Raw genomic sequence first — 25,776 nt, forward strand, 5'->3', positions numbered from 1 at the left:
ATGTCTTCTCACAAGACTTTCAGGATCAAGAGATTCCTTGCCAAGAAACAAAAGGAGAATCGTCCCATTGCCCCGTGGGTTCGGATGAAAACTGGTAATAAAATCAGATACAACTCCAAGAGGCAGAATTGGAGAAGAATGAAGCTGGGTCTGTAAGGGATCGAACATGAGATGGCACACGTTTATGCTGCCTGAAAATCAGGTGTTTCTATTCCATCCCTCCCTACTGCCTGACCAGTAGATCTGTTTTATCAGGAAATTGACTTTTCTCTGTTACCATGCTTCTGCACCTGTAGGTTGGTTCAGTAATAAACATGTGAGACCTTTTGGTTCAAATAAAAAAAAAAAGTCTCCTTTTGGGGCTCATGAGTGGCTCAGTTGGTTAAGCATCTGACTCTTGATCTTGACTCAGGTCATGATCTCGCAGTTCGTGAGTGGAGTCCCACATTGGGCTCTGCACTGACAGCGTGGAGCCTGCTTGGAATTCTCTCTCTGTCTCTGTCTCTGTCTCTGTCTCTCTCTCTGTCCCTACCCCACTCGTGTTCTTTCTCTCTCTAAATAAGCTTAAAAATTTTTTTTAAATAATAAACGTAAAAATAAAATAAAATAGTCTTTCCTCCTTGCTCTTTAACTGCTAATCCTGCTTTTTATTTCTTCCTACCACTTATCACCAAATCAAAGTATGTGTTTATTTCCATTAACTGTTTGTTATCTAAAAACCCAACTTGAATTTAAATCCACGGAGCAAGAAGGTTTGTAACACTCTCTGCTATATCTCCAACATCAAGAATACCAGCACGGGGGCGCCTGGGTGGCGCAGTCGGTTAAGCGTCCGACTTCAGCCAGGTCACGATCTCGCGGTCCGTGAGTTCGAGCCCCGCGTCGGGCTCTGGGCTGATGGCTCAGAGCCTGGAGCCTGTTTCCGATTCTGTGTCTCCCTCTCTCTCTGCCCCTCCCCCGTTCATGCTCTGTCTCTCTCTGTCCCCAAAATAAATAAACGTTGAAAGAATACCAGCACATAGTAGGATGTACAATTAATCTATCAATTAATTTCCAATCATCAAGATTCTCAATGTAAAAATCATAGTTAATTTTTAAATTGCATTGCTGATTATAAATGAATGCAATATAAGGTATCAACTCATGTCTCAAATGAGTTTATGTATCCTAACACAGACTGGTGATTTAATCCCTGGAATAAATCCCCAAAGTTGGGCAAAATATTTTATTATGTCCTTCCAGGATAGAAAAGCATAAAACAAGGAAACAAGAAGCGTCTAAAAGAATGGCATATTCGATCCAATATAAGCGAATCTAAAATTACCTGAAAATCCAAATCAGCACAAAGAGTACTCATTTTACTTTTTTAAAGATTTTATTTTTAAGTAACCTCTACACCCAGCAAGGGACAATGCCAAGATCAAGAGTTGCGGGTTCCACCAACTGAGCCGGCCAGGTGCCCCAAGAGTACTCATTTTAAAAAAAAGGTTCAGGGGCGCCTGGGTGGCGCAGTCGGTTAAGCGTCCGACTTCAGCCAGGTCACGATCTCGCGGTCCGTGAGTTCGAGCCCCGCGTCGGGCTCTGGGCTGATGGCTCAGAGCCTGGAGCCTGTTTCCGATTCTGTGTCTCCCTCTCTCTCTGCCCCTCCCCCGTTCATGCTCTGTCTCTCTCTGTCCCAAAAATAAATAAATGTTGAAAAAAAAAATTAAAAAAAAAAAAAAAGGTTCATAACATTTTGTAGGATTCTCCTTCTATCATATACAAAATGATTCTACTGGTAGTCAGTATTTCATAAATGCATTTTTCTGAGCAAAGGATAGTAAATAAATTTCAGGGAAGTATCCTTAACACCTGCCTAGTAATTAAGCATGACTGAGTATTTAAAATTTGTTACTGAATCTAATCCTCATAAATACTCTTCAAGGTACATGTTTTTTACAGCAATAAAATATACATAACACAGAATCTACTTTAACAATTTCAGCCATTTTGAAATGTGTAGTTCACACTTAAAAATATACTAACATTGTTGTACAACTATCACTCCCATCTGTGTCCAGAACATCTTATTTTTTTTTAAGCAGGCTTCATGCTCAGCAGAGCCCAGTGTGGGGCCTGAACTCACCACCCTGAGATTAAGACCTGAGCTGAGGTCAAGTCCAATGCTTAACAAACTGAGCCACCGAGGCGTCCCCCTCCCCCCCCCCCGAACTTTTATCTTCCCAATCCAGGTATATTTTTATCCTCACTTTCCAGATACAGAAACAGACCATAAAGAGGGCAAAATGCCAAATGAAGTCAATGAGACATCAAAGTTTAAAACACCTCTTCGATATACTTCAACATTCAAGTGTCCATACAATGATACAAAAGTAGTATAGGAACAAGCCAAGCTATAACTATTTTCTTTTCAGAAAATACTTGTATTTATTTGTAGCCTCATCAGACTATAGCTTCCAAGAACTCCTCTAATTCAACCTCCTTATTTTATATATTAAATTTTTTCAAATTTGTATTGCTAGTCATCGTTTAAATTAATTCCAAAGAACAGAGTTTTATATTTTAAAGAACAGAAAGGCAAAGAAATTAAAGGTTTATACATACCACTTTTGTAATAGGACTTTATTGCTCCTCCCATCAATAGTATTCTCTTTTCCCACCCTTACAATCTCAGCTGGCCTTGTGACTTGCTTTGACCAACAGAAAGCAGAAGCAATGACACTCTTAATGTGAGGCCTTGCAGCTTCTGATTTTGCTCTTTTTGGAACACTGCCCTTGAGTGCCATGTGTGAAGAGGCCTCAGATATATCATGAGGAAAGAAAAGTCTCAGTATCTTGCTATCTCAGTTAGGCCCACCCCCCAGCCAACCCACCAGCTACATGATGTTGTTTCATAAGGCTGGTGAGACAAACACAAGAACTGCCCAGTGAACCTACAGAATAAGAAATAAGTTGTTGTTTTAAGCTAATATTTGGGGTCATCTGTTATATAGTACTAAGTAACTGAAACAAAGACTAATAAGTAACACAAATTAAAACAATCTCTATTTCACCACCTGTGCACCTTAAGTTGCACCTGAAAAGATCCTGAAAGTTTAAGATTTCTGGTTACAGGATGGTCAAATTAATACAAACTCGTGAACTACTGTAATTTTATCATTAGTACTAGAAAAATCACTAATTATAGGTCCTAGAGTAAAGAGAGGTTGGTGTAACATATTTATATAAAAGGTAGTATACTGTGTTAACGATAATGTAATTTTTGTATAATGGCACCATTTTCCAATATAAATGAAGCTAGTTCCTCACATTCATTTTTAATAATTTTTATTTTTCTAATATGTGATTACCTTGCTTCCATAACCTGGGCACTGAAAAAAATCAAGCTTTTCTTACAGATTAGATGTCTACATTATAATCAATAATTATGCCGAACTATTTATGTCAAGATGGCCTCAGGTGCTACTGACATATCAAGGTAATAAGTCAACATTAAACTGTCCTTGATGGTTATACTTTTTTACTTTTTAAAGTTTTTATTTCTCTGGATGCCTGGGTGGCTCAGTCAGTTAATCACCCAACTTCAGCTAAGGTCATGATCTCACAGTTTCTGAATACATTTCATTTTTTCTGAAATACTTCCAGGACCACCTGGGTGGCTCAGCATCTGACTTTGGCTAAGGCCGTGATCTTGTGGTTAGTGATTTCAAGCCACACATGGGGATCCATGTTGACAACACGGAGCCTGCTTGGGATTCTTTCTCTCCTCGTCTCTCTACCCCCTTCTCACTCAAGCTCATGCAAGCGTGCTCTCAAAATAAATAAATAAACTTAAAAAAAAATAAAAAATAAAAAATAAAATACCCCTTCTGGCTGTTGAAAATTGTTTTTCATAGCTTTATTAAGATACAGTTTATGGGGTGCCTGGGTGGCATGCTCTCTCTCTCTCAAAAATAAACATTTAAAAAATAAAAATATAAATCACTTAAAAAAGGTAGCTTACATAACATAAAACTCATCCATGATAAATGAACAATTAAATAATTTGCATAAATTTAGAGTTGTGCAACCACCAACCCTATCGTTTTAGAACATTTCCATTATCCCAAGATATACTATTTACAGTTAACCTCACTCTTACCCCATTACCCCCAGAACCAAGCAACTACTGATCTACTTTCTGTCTCAACAAATTTGCTTTTTCTAGACACTTCCTATAAAATAGAACCACACAATATGTAGCTTTTTGCATCTGACTTCTTTCACTTAGCCCAATGTTTTGGAGTTCATCAATACTACAACATCTATCAGTAGTGTGTTCTTTTAATTGCTGAATAGTATCCCATTAAATGGATATACCACATTTTACTTACTTATTCATAAATATATTATTCATTTAGTCAACAAATATCCCAACCTATTATATTATCAGGCATCATGAGAGGAGCTGGGGATAAAACTGTGAATAAAATGATGACCTTGCCTCTAAAAGAGTATATAGACTACTGAAGGATGTACATGTCAGTATGCAGGTAACTCTCACCTTTTTTTTTTTTTTAAGGTAAATATCCAGTTTTAAAAGCTGGTTACACCACAATTAACTTCTAGGTGCAAGGTTCAAAAATGGTGAAACACTATAATGCTTATAATACAAGACAAAAACCCTCACCAACTAGTAATAATATGAAAGAAGTTTAAAGCACACACACACATTCCTCCCCCTTCCCAGTTTGAGAAAGACCACAAGAATGGTCAGAGCTTCTAAAGGTAGTGAGGATGGTGAGGAAGATGGGGAAAGTTAAAGGATACCCTAAAATAAAGAGGGCTCCCAGGGATTATTTTTCTTACATATTGACAGTGTGGTGGCTCATGTTAAATTTCCTCAATTTGCAGGCCTGTAAAGAGGAATAAAGTTTATGCTTAAACTCTCTTGGCTTCTTCCTGACCTTTCTGTTTATATGTTGTTCTTGGGAGATTTGGAAACAAGGTTAACTGGCATCTATGAATAACTCCCACTTAAGACCTGTAATACCCTCCTAATACCTTACATCCTCATCAATTCTTGGAACTCAGAAGCACCTCCGATCCATTTACCCTACCATTTTTTTCCTGTCACTTGCCTTCTTATGCCATAATACCTTTTTTAACCATTTTAAGACTGAGTGGCCCATCACTGGATTACTCCCTTATCTCTTTCTCCATCATGACTGCCTGATAAAACCCACAATAAGAGAAAACATATACATATGCTGACTTGATCTCAACCTAAATTCATGACCATAAACCATAACTGAGTAGCAACACGACACCATTTTCACTGCCAATTTTTACTGTCAATTCATTCTCTCATTCTCAATGATTATGCCATTCCCTCTCTCTCTTAAAACACTCAATAATTCCATTTCAACTTGTTTCATGTTAGCCTGTGCTCTAGACTTAATACGTATACTTGGCTACTCCAAATCTCCACTCAGATTTCTAATATTTAGACATATTGAACATATCTAATATTGAGTTGTTGAGTACTATCCCCTTTTATGCCCGCGCCCACCCCAAACCTGTTCATCTTGGGTCCTTACCCAAGTAAACCTCGAGATCTGTTCAAGCCAAAATCTTGGGGTCATCTCTCATAGTCTCATGTACCCCATACCAATGGATCAGCAAATTACTGAAGACTCTATCTTCAAAATACATTTTCAGAATCTGAACATTTCATGGCTGTCTTCAAAGTAATTCAGAATCTGAACATTTCTCACCTCTACCATTCTGGCCCAAGCCACTATTAGCTCTAATCTCAATGACTGCAAATATCCTTCTCCTCAGTATGGCATTCCCTGGTCACCTTAAGTAAGTATCTCCCCACTATCACTCTGTTTTGTTCTTTTTAAAACTCATCTCTACCTGATATTACATTCATATTCTTTTTTGGTCTATCTTTATCCAATAGAACATAAGCTCTACAAGAACTGTAATTTGATTTAGTTATTCACTGCTGGATCCCCTCTCCCATAACAGGACTATGCAGATAGCACTCAACAAATGTTTTAAATAAGTGAATGAATGATAAATGGAGGGAACTATACATGCAGCACTTAACCTAACTTGAAAGGGTTAAAGAAAGTTTCTCTGAAATGGTGACATCTGAGGATAAACCCAAAAGACAAGTAGAAGTTAGCCTAACGAAAGAATATGGGAGGCAAGTATTTTTCCATATAGTGAAAACAGCATAAACAAAGACCTCAAGGCTAAGGAAAGCATGGCCAATCTGTGCCATGAAAGTATACACATACTCTCCCAAAATAAAATACTCCTTAAAAAATAAGCACGTAGGGGCGTCTGGGTGGCTCAGTCAGTTAAGTGTCTGACTTTGGCTCAGGTCATGATCCCACGGTCCATGAGTTCGAGCCCCACGTTGGGCTCTGTGCTGACAGCTCAGAGCCTGCAGCCTGCTTCAGATTCTGTGTCTCCCTCACTGTCTGCCCCTTCCCTGCTCGCACTCAGTCGGTGTCTCTCTCTCTTTCTCTCTCTCTCTCTCAAAAATAAACACTGGGGCGCCTGGGTGGCTCAGTCGGTTGGGCATCCGATTTCGGCTCAGGTCATATTCTCATGGTTCATGGTTTGAGCCCCACGTCAGGCTCTGTGCTGAAAGCTCAGAGCCTGGAGCCTGCTTCCGATTCTGTGTCTCCCTTTCTCTGGCCCTCCCCCACTCACACTCTGTCTCATTCTCTGTCTCAAAAATAAACAAACATTTAAAAAATGTTGTTTAAAATAATAAATAAACATTTTTTAAAAAGCACTTAAATATATTTTCCCATGTTCCGCATTCTATCTAACACTACACAGAGGACTAACATCGTATACTATCCTATTTATTTTTGGCTAAAGACCATTAGTATACATATTTAAAACATTTTTAGCCCAAGATGACTGCTAGGAAGAAGAATAAAGAAGAATAAGTGTTTTTGCAACATCTCTTATTTACTCCACTATAGTTTCTTTTGTCGCCTTTTACTCTGCATCTTAGCAAAAATTTTTTGATCTGACAAAAGGTAAGACCAGGGCAGCCATGATAAACAGAAAGAAACCATACTAACGGTGCTCAAAGGGTACCAGGCTACAAGTAGCTAAAGCTCCCTTCAAACAAATAACCAAGAAAATAAAAATTAAAGATCAACAAGTGATTACATATTGGTAATATCCTTTGTTATTAGGAAGGGCATCATAACCAACATTGCAGCCAAAGGGACGGTTTGGAAGATAGCTAAAAAACTATCACTAAGGGCAAGATATAACTAAGAAATTTGAGGAAAATAGAAAGATGATTGCAAATGCCAGGAATGCATCTCCATGGGGAAAACCCCAGTATAATGCTCATTAGCAGTCTCATTTGCAGGAAAACAGAGAGCATCAATGAGCTGAAGAGGTTATGATTAGAGTTTAGTATAATTAGAATATATAGTACACAAAATTCACAAAATAAAGTGATTTCAAAGCACATGTGTTTTGGGATCATAGGAATCAACCCTGAGAATACAATGAAAGCCAAAAAATACACTCACATTCAAATTCTGTACACAGTATCAGGGGATTCCCAAATTCTGTGAAAACTTCATGTAAAAGCCCAGGTAAAAACCATTATACTTGGGACAACAAAGAGAAGATGTCCCAAGATGAAAGCTTTGCAGCAGACATAAGCAAACTGTCCACAGAGGAGTTAGAAGACAGCAGGTTATAGAAGAGTGGGCTCCATACAAAAAGGAAAGCCTACATAGATGATATGATTATTAGGATGGATAAATTTTAAGAATTCTATCAAGGCACATAACTGTAAGTCCAGAAATCATGATATACCTATGAAACAAATTTAACTACAAAATAATTCTGGATGAAAGAATCCATTTTACTTTAATGCTAAATATATTAAAGATATAAACATAAATAAATTATTTTAAGTCCAATGTGACAATGGAATGAAGAATACAAACTAAGCACTCAGGTCTTTAATAGTTAATTTTTGGAATCAGCACAGAAATCAGTCTCAGAACATTTTATGGTTTCATAAACAAAAGAAAGCACTAACAATTTTGACAGCATTAAAGTATAAATGACCAAGGGTGAGGGCATAAAAACAGAGAACTGTACTATGTGAAGTTCAAAAAGGAAGTAACCAATGATCCAAAAATATTAACAACAAAACTATCAAATATCAAGAAGAAGGGAGAGTAAGTAAGGAGCAAGAAATCGAATGAGCTCAATTATCATCTTCTGTAGAAGAGAATTTATAATAGGCATTGTCTAACACTGGCAAATGAATTTATAAAAGAACAAGCATATTCCTTAGAAGACGTTCCTTCTGAGAAATACGACTAGGGTGGGAAATAGTGGGTAGGAGATACGCCCACTTTTCATCTTAAATTCTTCTGAACTATTTGGCTCATTACCATGAATTTATGTTATTTAGGTATAAACTAAAAGGAAATTTAAACCAGTTTAGGTAGGTCATTAGTGCTAATGCAATTCCCTGCCAGCACTTAACCTATTTCAAGTACTTTTCAAATATATCAAAGCATGGCTTACTTGTATCTTTAATGAGGGGTTCATTCTTCTATTTATTCTGTTTATTCAAGTTAGAATTAAAGACTATTACATGTAGAAGACATATTAAATGAATATTGATGATACCTTTTTAAAAGAATAGACACTTTAGTTAGTTCTCATTGTATTAAAATTCTTTCAATTTTGGCACAGTTTACTTGGTCAAAACCAAATATTTAAGTTTACATTAGGGTATTTATACAGATATACAGAGAGACATATTGACTAATGACAAAATATATCCTCCAAATCTTGTTATATTATCTTATTATATAATAATTCCTTTTAAAACCAAAGTATTTCTTGCTGGCCTACTACATCCTAGTCAACAGAATTCAAAGATGAGTGCTTAGGGCAGGAAAACAGAGATGGGAGTTACCACAAAGAAACAGATTAGTGTTCTGTTTGGCCTCTCTAGTGTGGGGAATGGGGAGTGGCAATAGGAGGAGAGACTGGAATGGCAAGAAAAGCAGTGTTTGGATTATCACAGCATTTGTCCCAGCAGGAGACTAGGACCTGAAGGGGATAAATTCAAGACATTATTGAAACTGACAAGTATTAAAAATGACGAGCTCTAAATCACCAACTTGACATTTTATAAAAGCCAAAGGGGAATCTAAAAATTCTAGTTTAGATAACCAAGTGGAAGATGATGGCTCCAGGCAGAAAACATAGAAGAGAAACAAAATGGGGAATAATCATGTGTTCAATACTGGATACAAAGTTTGCTATTATTTAACTTGTGCAGCTGTCCAAAGGGTAGCTGGAATCAGACCTAGAATTTCAGAACCCAGAAAACAGAAGAGAGTAGATTACTTAGTTGAAGCAATGGAAGAGAAAGTTTTCATACATATATACTGCTGCGGGTGGGGTGGGAAGGAGTCATTTAGAATTACCCACATTTAAAGGGCAGCTAGAAGAAAAGGCAGTGAAGCAGACCAAAAAGTCAGAGGGGTAATATAAGTAACAGTTTCAATTTTTCAAAAGCAATTTGTCACACAAATCTGTGAAGTACTGTAGGAGATATTAAACTGCTTCTTGAGATTGGTATTATCATCATTTTAGAGAGAATAACAAAGAGGCTTTAAGATGTGAAATACCTTACCCCAAATCATTCAGCTAATAAGTGGAAAGACCAGAACTCAAATTCTGTTTCACTGACTCTAAAGTCCATCCTCGTAACCAGTATACTACCACATCATAATGGAAGCCAAGACAAGACAAGCTAGAAACAAGTAAATTTCCTCACCTCTTCCTTCTACTAACTAAATCACACTGCATGTGTCAGGGTTTCCCTACATCTGTCCTCAAGTCCACCAGCCCACTCCCAAAACACATTTATGTTTTTAAGAAGCTGGGACTCATCTTATTCCAGTTTGCTCTCAGTAGTATCATTAATGAGATGTATCTGTGTAGCTCCACTAAAAAGGATAGTAAATTTTTAGCTAACAACATAATGAAGTTAAAAATTTATTGGTAAGTTTGAGTTCTGACATAAATTTTAAATAATGATTGAATAAAATAAATTTTATTCACTCATTCAAACATTTATTTACTGTCTCTTATGTACCAAGCACTAGGGATAAAAAGTTATCTAAAAACAGATTCTAATGCGGTCTCACAACTAACATTAGAGTTGCTTTATTTTGTCTTTACTTGAGTAACCTTGCAAGCTACTTAAAATATTTAATTTATTCCATAATATCCTGTAATACTGTGTTCCTTAAGAAAAAAGTTAACACATAACACAAAATATTCCTCTAAGTTTGAAAACTTAATTTTCAAATTATTTCAATAATGGCCTGTTTCTCAATCTAGAATCCCTTATATTATTCTTGTGGCACTCTCCTCACTAACAAGGTCTTCACTCTTAGGGAATTAAGACTTAATTCAACATACACATATCATTTTGTCATTAATTTGGGAATCAAATCCAAAATTTTATACTAAAATGTAGGTAAGTAGGCAAATCCTATAATGACATTGTTGTGTCAGATATTTAAACTGTTTTAAAAAACAAACTAGCTTTTAGATGGAAATACAACACAAGAACAAAAGGGGTAAATAAAGTTTGAAATATTTTAGGAAACATTTCATAAGAAGTGTCTTCACATACATAAACATGATCATTTCCTTAAAATGCTCCTTAGAATTTCTTGGACAAAACAATTTCTACCTGTTAAAATATGGAATTTCTACTATTTTCTTTACCCAGGAAAATAACAAATTTCCCTCTATATACTCAGAAGAAACTTCTGGGAAACCAATTTTACATTCACTTGCAGTCACCCTTTCAAAATACTAGAAGATTATCATGTTATAAATTAGACAATCTCTCTGCTCAGAAATGCTTTCCTTAACCTAAAAATAAATTTAAAAATCTATTAACTCTATTAAAATAGCCTGGCAAATATTAGACACTTAGTAAGTGCTACTATAGTTACAAAACTCTTATTCATTTATATTTTACTTAATCAGCCTACTTTGAAGTCTACGGGCACATTTAGTTCAACATCATGACTCAGGGAAACAAAACAAAACAAAACAAAACAAAACAAAACAAAACAAGACAAGACAAGACATCCTTTGGCCCAGACTTTCCTTAAATCCAGAACTGGAAAAGTACAAAAGTTTCTAACTGGTCACAAAAGGGCCCAAGCAAGACAGCAAAACGGACTCAACAGAACCCAACATCATCATTGCTGAGGCTATGTTAGAAACCAATCTGGCTGTATCTGTTAGCAGTGTCCTCCCTTTGTTAGAATACCAGATAACCAGGTTATCTATCAGCACACAGGTAGCCTTTTTGTAGGAATCTACTCTCAGAAACTTCAAAATAAAATTTGTGCTTAATTTTTCACCAAAACAATATTTTTGTCTGCCTTTTCTAAAACTGGGGACAAGTTAGTGCTTACCAGGAATTCTCCCTGATTTCTGAGATAAAGTAAGCATGCTCTGTGATACATATTTATATAGGGACCCAAAGACCAGGAATAAGAAGGAAAAAAAAAAAACCAACCACGGTATCAATATATTTTTTTCAGTTTACTTAGCACCCAGAAATCTGCAAGTTTCCATCATTCCCAGATGCTACTGCCATTCCCAGTCCTGACACCTCCATTAACTACTTCCATGAAATTAAAAAATAATAACAAAGTGGCACTCATTTGTCATTTCCTAACCCAAGTTGGCTAGGAACTTCTCACCAGGATTTATCAAAACTGAGATCATAAAACCTCATAAATACCCAGTATATAATACTTCAGTAGGCAAAAAACAATACAATAGCATTACATGAGATAGTTGTAAAGGCCGTATCACAAAACTGAGACTTTGCACAAAACAACCAAAGTAAATTCTACAAGCAGCGTAATATCCAACAATATCCAACTGATTTTATAGGTTAAACAAAAAATTACCACATGACCCAGTAATTCTACTTCAAAGTATACATAAGTTCACACAAAAACTTTTACACAAATGTTCATGGCAGCATTATTCATAATAGTAAGAAAAGTAGAAACAATCCAATCATCTATCAATTGATGGATGGATAAATAAAATGTTATAGCCACAAAACGGAATTTTTTTGGCAATAAAAAGAAATGAAGTACTGATACATGCTACAACTTGGATAAACCTTGAAAACATTATGCTAAAAGAAAAGCCAGTCACAAAAGACCATGTTATAGGATTCTATTTATATGAAATCTCCAAAACAGGCATACAGAAAGTAGATTAGTGTCCGCATAGGGATGGGGGATTAGCAGGTGTGACTGCTAATGGGTCTGGGGTTTCTTTTTGGGGTGATGAAAATGTTCTAAAATTGTGGAACTAGACACACAACTCTGTGGATGTACTAAAAACTCACTGAATTGTATACTTTAAATGAGTAAACTGTACATATGTGAATTGTACCTTAATAAAGCTATTACTTAAAAAAAACAACTTTGTGCTGCAAAAGTTGAGAAGGGAAGTACAAATATTAGAAAAAACAAGAAACAGCAGCATTATTATAAAGTTTACCCCACAAATCAAGGAGCAAAGACTCTTAATTTACTCTTTAACAAAATATGTTACTGTTATGAAAACTGTATTTAATCAGATCTTGCTAATTTTCTAAGAAAAGACCTCATATTTAGGAACTATGCTTGTTCTCACATGGACATTTACACACACACACACACACACACACACACACATTAAACTTAAATGATTCTCTCAAGAGCTCATATCACAGAGATTTTATAAGCCAGGAGAAACAGAAGTGTATATGAAACTAAATGTAAAACGATTCTCATAAACCCTCTCTCATTCTGAGTATATTATTTCTCAGATAAGTCAGCTAATTAATGTCAATAACTAAAAAGAGTCTCCACACAAATAATACTGTTCTTAAAAAGTGTGTACTTTGAATCACCCATTTGTAATCAGCAACTAGTTGTGATACCTTAATATACCAATTACAAAACATATTCTATGAAACAAAGAAAGACCTCTATTAACCTGTACTCACAAGAAACAGAGACTTTAACCAGACTTTATTACTTCTGACTGGTATTTTCCCTCTACATTAAAATATTTTTAAGTAAAGGTGATATCAGTAAGTTAAATATGAATCTTCAATAAAAATATAGGATTTAAGGAAACTAAAAGATGACAAAGTTTTTTAAACAGTTTCTCAAAAGTAGGAAGACCATATGTAAGAGGAAATTTCCATACAAAGTTTGTACATAAAGAAAAAGAGAGCAAAGATTATAACACAAGACTACCAAAGAAAAATATTTAAAAAGAGAAGACATGTAGAAAGATTCCAAGTCAACAAAATTTATATGGAAAGAACATGGTAAAATAAAAATTAGCTCTAATTTTCTAAAATTAGTTTTTATAGAAATTATTACAAAGAACTACCAAAGGATTATGTAAACATATCAGGATTATGTAAACTCTGAATAGGATTATATTTTGATATACTAAGAAAAACTACCCCATCTGAAGAAAGTAATATGGAAAAATAAAGATCCTACAACATCACCTAGTTATATTATTTTTCAGAAACAGTTTTCTCAAATGTAAAAATATTAAAGAAACATATATTTTATAACTAAACATAGCTAATTACTAAAAACAATACAAGCTCTATGACATTTACTAATTTCAAAATAGTGTATGATTATTAGGAAAAACTCCCCAACTAGTCATGCAAATATCTGGAACATAAACATATCTATTACCTTACTTTCTGTTGCAACTTGAAAGTGAAGAAGTGTGTAAGAAATTAACATCTTATGTTTTGTATGATAAAACGGTGACATATTTCAGTCATTTTTCCCAGTTTTAAAGATAAGAATAGTGTCTGTGTCTCTGAAAGTCATTCATCAATGTACATAATTGGTATACCAAAATATAAAGAGTTAGACAAATAAGAACTATTTCAAGTATTAATCTAACCATTACTTTCCCTACTGATGGTTAAAATCAAGTAGCACAAAAATTTCTATGACTTACATTGTTGTTGCGAGTTTCTACAGCAGGGAACTTTCTGACTATGAATTTCACAGCAGATTCCAGATTTTTGTCAATAAGGTAGGATGGTTTTGCCTTGGGATCTCCACATGCCTATAAAACAACAGTAATAAAAAAGTGAAATGCATCCTTGTTCTAAAACCAACTAATAGCAAATCTGTAATCAGAAATTAGAGATATTTATTGTTTTTGGTGAGCAGGTGATAAAATGAATAGGCAAAGTGCAGGGATTGTCACAGCTGAAATATGCAATGGGAGACAGTACAGAGATGTTCTTCTACTGAAAAAAATGCATGGAAAGTTTCAAAGCAGTTAGCGCAGAACAGCAGTGAAGAAAAAAGCTCAAACCTAAAGAAAAAAAGAAAAAGAAAAAAAAAAGTCTTGGTTTGAGGTAGAATTGTATTCACCTGAAGCTAATAAATTATTACAAAATTAAATATTCAGAAGAGTACTGGAAATGTTTCTTTCTAAGTGTTATAAAATAAAGCTTATGTTTAAATGTCTTTTCCAAAATGTTTTCCTCATTCATTTTAAACATTTTAATACAAGAGCCCTAGTTCAAAAGAACTGGAAGCTGCTAAAATTGTCTTTATAGTACTCAAGTGTGTAACCTGTTCCTCTGAACACCTGAGTCACAACAGTATTTTTCCATCATACCGGCAGCACGTCAAACAATGAATCTGTATCTGTTCTAGATCTCGTAAGCACAGAATAAATGGGAATGTTTACATTTTGACCACATCAGCCATATAGCATTCTCTGTAGTAAACTGCATTATACAAATGTAAGCATTAGAAAGAACTTTTTATCTGAACTATTAGCAATACAGAATATAATCAGTACTATTCAGTGGTTCGTTATGCGACATTTAACTAACTGCTTGCTAGTGAGATGTTATTTCTTAGGGAATTAAACTATAACATTGCTCTTTAACTTCTCATTGCATTTTTTTTTAATGTGTCCTTTGAAAAGTTTTATCTCTCTACTATGTGTGAGGAAATACCATATTGCAATTTAATGTTTTTTTTTTCATCTTTTACTATGGCTATGTTGTGAATTGCAGAAAGAGAAGTTATGAAACATGAAACTGATCTGAAAGCGGGCAAGCGGGCAAAGGGAAGGTGAAAAGCTTTGCAAACCTTCCAAACTTGTCCTTGCTGGGGAAGCATTGTAATAAAAAGAGAGAAAATTACGTGTAAACAATGATTGTCAAACTATGACATACGTTTCAGTAGAGAACTTATGCACCGCAGACTATGAATAACAAAACAAGATTAGAACTATATGGTGCTACAATTTTAAAGGTATTCTAAGTAGCGAGTTTAGTATACAATAGATTTTATAGAGTTTACACTATTCATATATATTTAAATACTACTGTGTAAGTGTAAAACCATGTCAGTTTCTTGGTGCTCTTTCTAAATCAACTTAAAATAATACTAGAAGGAAAAATGAAGACTACATGCAACTATAAAAACAGGAGCAAAACCGTCAGTGAAATTTTACATACCTTAAAAAGAAACGGTAGCCAAGAATAAAAGTAAATTGTTATTGGATGACTTTTGCACTTCAGCCCAAATTGAAACTATTTTTCAAAAATCACCTAACTCCCTTCCAAGTCAAAGTATAAAAATCAATGCAAACATTCCTGTATTTTCCAAATGGAAATAGGAATGCATTAAGAATGCTCTTAATTCTCAAACATAAGTAGATAAAGCAAAATTAATTTAAGAAATTTAGAACTTCACAATCCTTCATGAGATTGACACAAGGCAACTATGCAAATTCTATTTCAACATCATAAATACTAAAATATATCTGACTTTTCTTCAGAGTAGACCATCATTTATTGCACATAAACTAATTTGCTAATTAGTCCACCTCCCCAAAAATATTATGCTATATAATAATAACTAAGAACCACATACTAAAATTCTGTCCAAACAGAAATACCTAGATTAGCATTTCCTTATACCAATAATACAATGAAAATCAAGTTTCCTAAATATTGCCTGAGGTGGTGCAGAATCCTAAAGTGATTCCAAATTACATTCAGTTTATTTTTTTATTACATTCAGTTTTTCAATGAAATGTTTTATCCTCCATATTCTAATATTTAAAAATTTAACTATCCATTCTAACAATATTAGTGACTATCTAATAACAAAAATACGATAGACTACTATACCCATTTCCCATGAGCACAAATTCTACTGTATAAGAATTTAATCAAGTATCTGAAAACTAATATATATGTATGCTCACATATATATGTGCTCAGGTGAGCATGTATATATAAGAGGAACTCTTCCTTCTCCCTCTAAAAACTAAAAGAATGGAATTTCATTTCAGTGGAAAAATAAATGGTTGTATAATCTTTCCTCGGAATTGATTTACCTTTTTCCACCCTGCTCAATGAGCCATAGCTAAACATACAATAGCAGGAGACAGAACACAGACTCTAAAACTTACTGGGTTTTAATCTTCACCACTTACAATCCATAGGACTTGAATATATTACAAAATATCTCCTAGTCTCAGTTTCTTCATGTTTAAATGAGGAAGTTAGTACTTACCTCATACATTCATTATGAGGATTATAAAAGAGATAAACTGTGTACAATATTTAGCTGAAGGACTGACACATAAGTGCTCTAAAATGCTCTAAAAATGCTCGTTGTTGTCAATAACAGCTACAATAATTATAATTACTTAAGTAAAAGTCTCATGAACAGTAATTGCAAAACCGTATTTATCATAGTATATGGAACTAGAAATAATGACTACAATTCCCTCTTCTAATCACATATTTCCTTCCTTTGCCCTATGTCTAAATACCAAATTTGTTGTACTTTTACAGTTTAACCTAATAGTTAAGAACATGATTTCCAAGATATTCAAATCCTAGCTCCATCACTTCCTGGCTGCATAACCATAAGCAAGTGATTTTACTCCTCTATGCCTCAGTTTTTCCATCTGTTACATAGGTTGATAATAAATGCAATTTACCCTATAAAGTCTTTAACCCCATTACATGAATATCTGTGTGTGTATGTGTGTGTGCATGCATGCAATTTACAGATAGTTAGTATACCACGAGCACTCAGAAATGCCAATAAAAAATACAGGGTTCATAGGTACTATACAAAAGTACTAGACCTTATTTTATTTTTTCTGAAATCAACCTGCTTGATTTACTCAAATACCAACAGAGACACTGTGTAAGGAAAACTCAAGCAAAGAAAAAAAAAAGTACAAGAAAAAAACAATGACCTGACTAAAAGCTAACATCTAAGTAAATAAATACATCTAACAAAAAGTTGTACTTAATAATTCAGTTAAAAAGGATTTCCTACTGGGGTGCCTAGATGGCTCAGTCAGTTAAGCATCTGACTTTGGCTCAGGTCATGATCTCACGGTTCATAAGTTTGAGCCCTGCATTGGGCTCTCTGCTGTCAGCACGGAGCCTGCTTCAGATCCTCTGTCTCCCTCCCCCATTCACTCTCTCTCTCTCTCTCAAAAATGAAGATTTTTTAAAAAAGGATTTCCTACTTGGGCGCCTGGATGGCTCAGTTGGTTAAGCGACAGACTTCTGAAGTCATGATCTCGTGATTCCTAAGGTTCAAGTCCCACATCAGGCTCTGTGCTGACAGCATGAAGCCTGCTTGGGATTCTCTCTCTGCTCCTCCCTGCTTGCCTGCTCTTTCTCAAAATAAATAAACATAAAAAAAAAAAGGGGGGGGGATTTCCTACTATACCAAAACAGTATAGCAAAATTCCAAGTAACCAGCTGTCTCAGTTTATAAAAATTAATCTTCTTCTTCCCCACCCTAACTCAGCACATTTCATTTTCAGGATATGGAGGACAAAGATATCATAAAATAACAACCTGTATTTCAAAAACACTGTCTGCAGCTGGTACCTATGAAACTCTACCTCATCCTACAACTACATTATTACACAAAATTAATCTTTCACTCTCAAAAGTATCATCCTTTGAAGTGGCACATTTAAGAAAATGACATATACTACTGTACTTAGTTATTAACACATTTTACAGTAATACATACCAAAAAGGCTTACCATAAAGACTGAATCAAAAGATTTAACAAATTACCAATTAAATTAAATAAAACTTTTGAATAGTTCTACCATGCCACACACACCAAAAAAGAAAAAGAAAGAAGGAAAAGGTGAGTACAGGGCAAAATTGCATCTAAATAACTGAACTTATAGCCCTACTGAAAAAAAAAAAAAATTTTTTTTTTTTTGCTTAATTGGCTAAAAGAGCTACTTCACTAGAGAAAAAGGACACTATATCTGAACCACAGAATTTAAAAAAAAAAAAACCCACTCCAAAATCTTGTTTATCTTGACTTACCATGCTTTCATAATGCATAAAATACTGTAATTTAAAATTCCAGAAGATCTAAAGCAAATTTAAATATTTATATACTTAAACTTCCAGTTCTCACAATTGAAATTTTATTTTCTATGAATATTCTACTTATCTTTAAATTCAACAAGGTTATGACTATATAAATTTTTTTAAATATTTATTTTTGATAGAGAGAGACAGAGCACAAGTGGGGGAGGGGCAGAGAGAGAAGGAGACACAGAATCCAAAGGGAGCTCCAGGCTCCAAGCTGTCAGCACAGAGCCCGATGCGGGGCTCGAACTCACAAATTGCAAGATGATGACCTGAGCTGAAGTCGGACGTTCAACCGACTGAGTCATCCAGGTGCCACTTAGATTTTTTGAATTTTTTTTTTTATATTTTATTTAAGTTATTACTATATAATGTGACAGATAAAATTGCACTAGTGTTAAAGGGAATACTTAAATATAATAACTAAGAAATCTGTCTCTGAGTCAAAGAGCACAGCCCATATGACTTCCTGGCAAGTTGTTTAATCTCTGAACTTCGGTTCTATAATCCACAAATGAAGGGTACTAATATTATCTACTTAACAGGGTAGATTGTACAGATTTTTAAAAGACAAAATGCAAATAAAGTGCTTATTCCAGTGCCTGGTACATAAGCACTTAATAATTAAGTTCTAAATAATCATCTTCTATTTTTTTAAAATAAAACTTCCCAAAACACATCAATATCTATAGTGAGTTCCCAATTATCAAAGTTAAGATTTTCTATGTAACCAATTCTAGGTCAGTATTTCAATCGACATCTCCAAGTTCATTTTTTTCACAAAATACAAATATAATATTTATCACCAAAAATAAAGAACAAAGATGTTTTAGAAAACCACATAATATTTTACTCATGCCAAAAAGTAAACATCCTTCACTGGAAACCTCAAGACCAAACTTTATGTGATTTTAAAGTAAACCTTAAAACAAATATTTCTGCCAATCTACCACCAAAACCCCTTCCAAGTCCCTTCCTTAGGCTGTCACAACATAAGATTACATAACACACACAGATTAATTTTATGTGATTAGTGCTACATGTTTTTTCAAGAACTTATCATGTTAAAAAAATCAAATATAGATAGAAATAGTCCTCTATTCATAAGAGATTATGTGACAATCAAGAAAGCAGAAAAAAGGGGCGCCTGGGTGGCTCAGTCAGTTAAGCATATGACTTTGGCTCAGGTCGTGTTCTTGCAATTTGTGAGTTCAAGCCCCACGTCGGGCTCTGAGCTAACAGCTCAAAGCCTGAAGCCTGCTTCAAATTCTATGTCTCCCTCTCTCTCTCTCTGCCCCCTCCCCCACTCACACTCTGTCTTTCTCTCAAATATAAATAAACATTAAAAAAATTTTTTAAAAGAAAAAAGAAAACAACAACAAGGGTAGGGAATAAAGAGAACATTTACTGGGCACTTGTTGTGTGTAAAACATCTATGCTTTAGAAAGTGCTAACCCATCACTCAACGGAGAGGAAAGGAACTTCAGAAAAATTAAGGTTTTATAACTATTAGCTGTTGAGGACCCAAAGATTCCAAAGCACTAAAAATGCTTAATTAAAAAAAATTTTTAAAAACACAAAAAGTAAAAAAACATGCTCCATTCTTTCACTACCTCAGCTGCTCAAAACTTTCATTGGAGTAATTACTATCAAAGGAAAAACCTGCTTAGTTCGATCAGTTTTATTTTTTAAGTCCTAGTCTATCTAAGTCAGCAGTAAAACACATTCCTTTGCCAAAAAACTATAGAACAAACCAATTTTTTAAATATAGTAACTTACAGGCACCTGGTTGGCTCACCTGGTTAAGTGTCCGACTCTTAACGTTTATTAATTTTAGGAGAGACAGGGAAAGTACAAGTCGGGGAGGAGCAGAGAGAAAGAGAATCCCAAGCCGGCTTCTTGCTATCCACCCAGAGCCCCTTGCTCAATTTCACAAACCATGAAATCAAGACCTGAGCCAGAATCATGAGAGATGGAGCGAGGAGTGGGGCTCTGTGCCGACAGTGCTGAGCCTGCTTAGGATTCTCTCTCTCCCTCTCTGCCCCTCTGCCACTCTCTCTCTCTCAAAATAAATGAACTTTTTAAAAAAATAAAATAAATTCAATAATTTAATTAAAAAACATGAACAGGGGTGCCTGGGTGGCTCAGCTGGTTAAGTATCTGACTTCAGCTCAGGTCATGATCTCATGGTCTGTGGGTTTAAGCCCCATGTCGAGCTCTGTGCTGACAGCTCACAGCCTAGAGCTGCTTCAGATTCTCTGCCCCTCCCCCACTCATGCTCTCTCTCAAAAATAAAACATTAAAAAAAAAATCTTAAAAATAAATAAAATGAATAAAATCCCAGAGAGCAGAGTGAGAATACTATTTGTGAGAGTACAGGAAAGAAACCAGCCCCATCTGAATATGTAAGGGAAGAATAGAAAAATGCAAAATGTTACCAATTTATATAGAAACAGGAATTTAATTTTTTCTCAATAAAAAAAAGTCAGAGTTTTTAAAGGTTTTGCACAATTAAAAGCATAACAGGACCAAGATTCTCCCGAGTCTCCAAGGAAATTAACTGACATTAAAGCCTAGAGGAAGAATGAACATCACCTAAAATCATGGACTAGTAAAGCAACTTACCTAGCCTTCTTTTATTTATTTTAGAAATAATGAAAATAATACAATGAAAATTTTCAATAAGTACTGGAAAATCTGTCAGAAGCAAAACAAGCCTTAAATTCTCATATTAGTGGTTAATTTTCCAATTATTTTGTTTTCTTGTCCATATCACCTACATTTTGGCAAACCAAACTGCTCTGAACTTCCCCTTGAGCTTGGGCAGGTGAAAAAAAAAAAAAAAAAGCAATTCACTGCTAAAATTTAGATTAAGAAGCTTCACAGGAAAGTTAACTGGAATTATTAGAAATGCTTTCTTTAATATTAATATAAATTGGGGCACCTGAGTGACTCAAGTCGATTGAGCATCCAACTTCAGTTCAGGTCATGATCTCACGATTTGTGAGTTTGAGCCCTGCATCCAGCAGCATCCTGCTGGCAGCAGGGCCTGGAGACTGCTTCGGATCCTGTGTCACCCTGTCTCTATGTGCGCCTCCCCCCCAACTCATGCTCTGTCTCTCAAAAATAAACATTAAAAAAAGTTTTTTGGGGGTGCCTGGGTGGCTCAGTCGGTTGAGCATCCGACTTCAGCTCAGGTCGTCATCATCTCGCAGTCCATGAGTTCGAGCCACATGTCAGGCGCTGTGCTGACAGCTCGGAGCCTAGGGCCTGTTTCAGATTCTGTGTCTCCCTCTCTCTTTGCCCCTCCCCAGCTCGTACTCTGTCTCCCTCTGTCTCAAAAATAAATAAACATTAAAAAAAAATTTTATAAAAAAATTTTTTTAATTAATGTAAATTTATCAATAACTACCTGTTATTTACAGCTAATAACATCCACCTTAAAGGTATATAAATTATGCTTATTGTTTTCTAAGCACTAGTTCTGGGAAAAATCACAAACTTAAGAAATATTTCAATGTCTTATATAATTCAAAATTAATTAAAAATTTTAATGATATAGGGGCAGTTGGGTGGCACAGTTAACTGTCCAACATTGGCTCGAGGTAATTATCTCATGGTTTCTGGGTTTGAGCCCCACATGAGGCTCTCTGCTGTCAGCATGGAGCTTGCTTCAGAACTTCTGTCTCCCTCTCTCTCTACCCCTCTCCCACTTGCTCTCTCTCTCTCTCTCTCTCAAAAAGAAACATTTAAAAAATTTTAACGATTCAAATGCATTACTAATTACTACTCAATTCAAAAGAAGAGGTCTATGTCACTGTTGCTATTAAACATTTTTCAGCTTGCAATACAGAAAAACATCTCCATTTATAAAACAAAGGGGTTCCATAGTTTTTTTAAAAGCATTATATATGATCATATTTTTACTGTTTTAAAGAAGCTACTCTTTAAAGGACTACTGAAGCACACATTTCTGAAATACATATAAATACTTACAGTAAGTAGATATCAAACTATAATGTCAGGTAGTTAAAAAGGATAATTAAGAAATATTTCCAGAAGTTGTCTTGAGGTGGATTTAACAGGGGAAAAAAATAAACACTTATTAAAGGTCCACTTTGTTTCAAGGCCCAGGAATAGGTTTGATAACAAGCCAAAACTTATTTATTTCTTACTCTTGTGCCAGGCACTGCACTAGCACTTAATATTAATTAATTCATTGAATTCTCAACCTTATAAGGTTAATTAAAGAGTATTCCACAGGGGTGCCTGGCTGGCTCAGTTGGTGAAGCATGCAACTCTTGATCTCAGAGCTGTGAGTTCAAGCCCCACGTTGGTTGCAGAGATTACTTAAAAATAAAAAATAAAAAGAGTATTCCACAGATGTAGGAGAAACGGCATATCTATTTAAGATTTCAAGAGTTAGAATCAAGAAGATTGGGGCGCCTGGGTGGCGCAGTCGGTTAAGCGTCTGACTTCAGCCAGGTCACGATCTCGCGGTCCGTGAGTTCGAGCCCCGCGTCAGGCTCTGGGCTGATGGCTCAGAGCCTGGAGCCTGTTTCCGATTCTGTGTCTCCCTCTCTCTCTGCCCCTCCCCCATTCATGCTCTGTCTGTCCCAAAAATAAATAAACGTTGAAAAAAAAAAAAGATTAACATGGCATAGAAAATAAAAAGTGTACCTTGAAGCATAACAGAAGCTGAGAACAAATACTCAGTAGATGATTTTGCTGGTAGAAAGTCTACATGCAGTCTACTAGCATTCCAGAAATTTAGTTATACCACAGAAAACAAAATTAAATCACTACAGTGAACAACTTCCTGAGAAAGAAATCAGAGGTATTAAAAACATATTTTACTTATCTTAGTGGCTCTTAACATCAGAATCACTTCAGGGGCTTTTTCTTCTCAGTAGTTTGTGTCAAGATACACATGTATTTTTAAAAACCCTTTAAAATGATTATATTATGTATCCCTGGCTAAGAACCACTAGTCTTCGAAGCTTATAAATAAAGAAACTATTATAACCCAGAAAGGTTAAATAACTTGTCCAAAGTTTAAAAAACAAAATAGAAGGGCACCTGGGTGGCTCAGTCAGGTAAGCGTCCAACTTCAGCTCAGGTCATGATCTCACGGTTTGTGGGTTCGATCCCTGCATCAGGCTCTGTGCTGACAGCCCAGAGCCTGGAGCCTGCTTCAGATTGTGTCTCCCTCTCTCTCTGCCTGTCCCCCAGTCTCACTCTGTCTCTGTCTCTCTCACAAATAAATAAACATTAAAAAATTAAAAAAAAAAAATAGTACCAGAGCTTTATCTAGAATCTAGTTCTCTCAAGCTACAGAATATACTACAACTGTGGAAAATGATAGACAAGTTTAGAAGCTGTATGCCAGCAAGAAGGACATTAGACATTACTAAGGTATTTTATAACCTTATATGTTTTATATCTTTATTCTCCTGAACAAAAGTTTGGGAACCTTAAATAATAACTGACTATTCCTTGACATTGCCTACCTGAAGCTTCTATTCCTACTTCAAAACCAAGCACAAAAGTCATTATCTCTTCTTCCTCGGAATGGAATCTTCAACGCTCTTCTGAAGATTCCCATAATCACACTTACATAATACATTTCAGTTAGATCTCTGTAAATCTCTCATACCTACTAAAATATGAACTTCTTGACACTGGAGACTGTATATCAATTTACCAGTGTCTATGAAGGAAGACATTCAACAAATGAAGAGTAAACAAATGGAAACCCTCAAAATTTGGGACTAAAACAATAGTTTGTAAGATTTATAAAATACATTAAAAAAATTTTTTTTAATTTATTTATTTTTGAGACAGAGAGACAGAGCATGAACGGGGGAGGGGCAGAGAGAGAGGGAGACACAGAATCGGAAACAGGCTCCAGGCTCTGAGCCATCAGCCCAGAGCCTGACGCGGGGCTCGAACTCACGGACCGCAAGATCGTGACCTGAGCTGAATTCGGATGCTCAACCAACTGAGCCACCCAGGCGCCCCATATAAAATACTTTTTAAAATGTAGTTTTAGATACTATCAAGTATCTATGCAATAAAAAAGTATTTTCCAATATAGGCTTTTACTTAAAACAGGAGACACCTTTAAAATTGGCACACGTACAACCCTACTTACAAATTAGCAATTCAAGAACTTATGAAGTCTGTTAACTTATTTAACTAAAACACTACACTGTAACACTATTTGAAGAAATAATTAACTAGGAGATTGTCTCATCACAATTTACCAAAAGTAAAAAATTTACCAAAGTCTAATTATGGTACTGCAAATTCCTACAGCATTAAAACTAAAAAGATTTTACTACATTTACTGATAAAGGCAACAGTAAAAACAGCCAACAACAACAACAAAACACAGAAGAGTACTACTAGTTTACTAATTATTAATTTTTGCCCAAGACAGAAACAAACTTATTGGTTAGACTTTCTTTTTTTTTAAGTTTATTTATTTTGAGAGAGAGAGAGAGAGAGAGAGAGAGAGAGAGAGAGAACACATGTGCATGTTGGAGGGGCAGAGAGAGAAGAGATAGAGAAAATCCCAAGCAGGCTCTGCACTGTCAGCACAGAGCCCAATACGGGGCTCGAACTCACAAACCATGAGATCATGACCTGAGCTGAAATAAAAGTCAGACACTTAACTGACTGAGCCACCCTGGTACCTGCTGGTGGGGCTTTCTTTACTGCACTTCTTACATTTCATGTTATGGAACTTTCAATGTGAAAATGTTACCATTTGACTTCATGTAAAATGAAAAAAGTACATTTAAAATTCCATTTAATTTGGAACAGAGTATCAAGTTAGGAAATGATTCCATGTGTCCTTAAAATTAGGAAAGATAAATGCTACTTCATTGTATCTTTTAGTTTACACTTTCCTTTCTGCTTTACAAATACTCTTCCCCCAATTTAAGCAAGTTCCTGTTTCTTTAGTATTGTTTATATGATTAGTTCTTTCAGTTTGTATATATTTTTTTTCAGTTTGTATATTTTAATAGGTCAGGGACTAAATTTTAGAAATAATCACAAAGAAAAACTGCACAGAACATGAAAAGTAAATACAAAATATGTTTCCCAAAAAAATTTGAATTGAATTTTAAAGTTCCTAATTCTAGAGGCACCTGGGTGGCTCAGTCAGTTAAGCTTCTGACTTCAGCTCAAGTCACAACCTCGTGGTTCATGACTTCAAG

The 25,776-nt window shown here is 35.2% G+C and overlaps 2 protein-coding genes across 6 annotated transcripts in view; one reads left to right on the plus strand and one right to left on the minus strand.

Moving 5' to 3' along the window:
• Positions 1-25,753, plus strand: LOC121030790 (60S ribosomal protein L39-like). Its single transcript, XM_040475583.1, has 5 exons — positions 1-180; positions 7,416-7,423; positions 14,785-14,787; positions 17,710-17,718; positions 25,743-25,753. The coding sequence occupies exon 1, from the start codon at positions 1-3 to the stop codon at positions 154-156; it is 156 nt and encodes a 51-aa protein (XP_040331517.1). The 3' UTR covers positions 157-180; positions 7,416-7,423; positions 14,785-14,787; positions 17,710-17,718; positions 25,743-25,753.
• The window catches only part of NCKAP1 (NCK associated protein 1), a 109,281-nt gene that overhangs the window by 76,417 nt on the left and 7,088 nt on the right, over positions 1-25,776 (minus strand). For 3 of the 5 annotated variants that reach the window (XM_040475579.1, XM_040475582.1, XM_040475578.1), the window contains exons 2-3: positions 15,261-15,278; positions 14,104-14,214 (exon numbers count right to left, since the gene is read on the minus strand). In XM_040475579.1, coding sequence (XP_040331513.1) covers positions 14,104-14,214; positions 15,261-15,278 — 129 coding nt within the window. The remainder of the gene's footprint in view (positions 1-14,103; positions 14,215-15,260; positions 15,279-25,776) is intronic. The other 2 variants (XM_040475581.1, XM_040475580.1) reach the window with 1 other exon arrangement.

This window comes from Herpailurus yagouaroundi, unplaced genomic scaffold, assembly GCF_014898765.1.
Source record: "Herpailurus yagouaroundi ecotype Mexico unplaced genomic scaffold, PumYag 140, whole genome shotgun sequence".
NCBI lineage: Eukaryota > Metazoa > Chordata > Mammalia > Carnivora > Felidae > Herpailurus > Herpailurus yagouaroundi.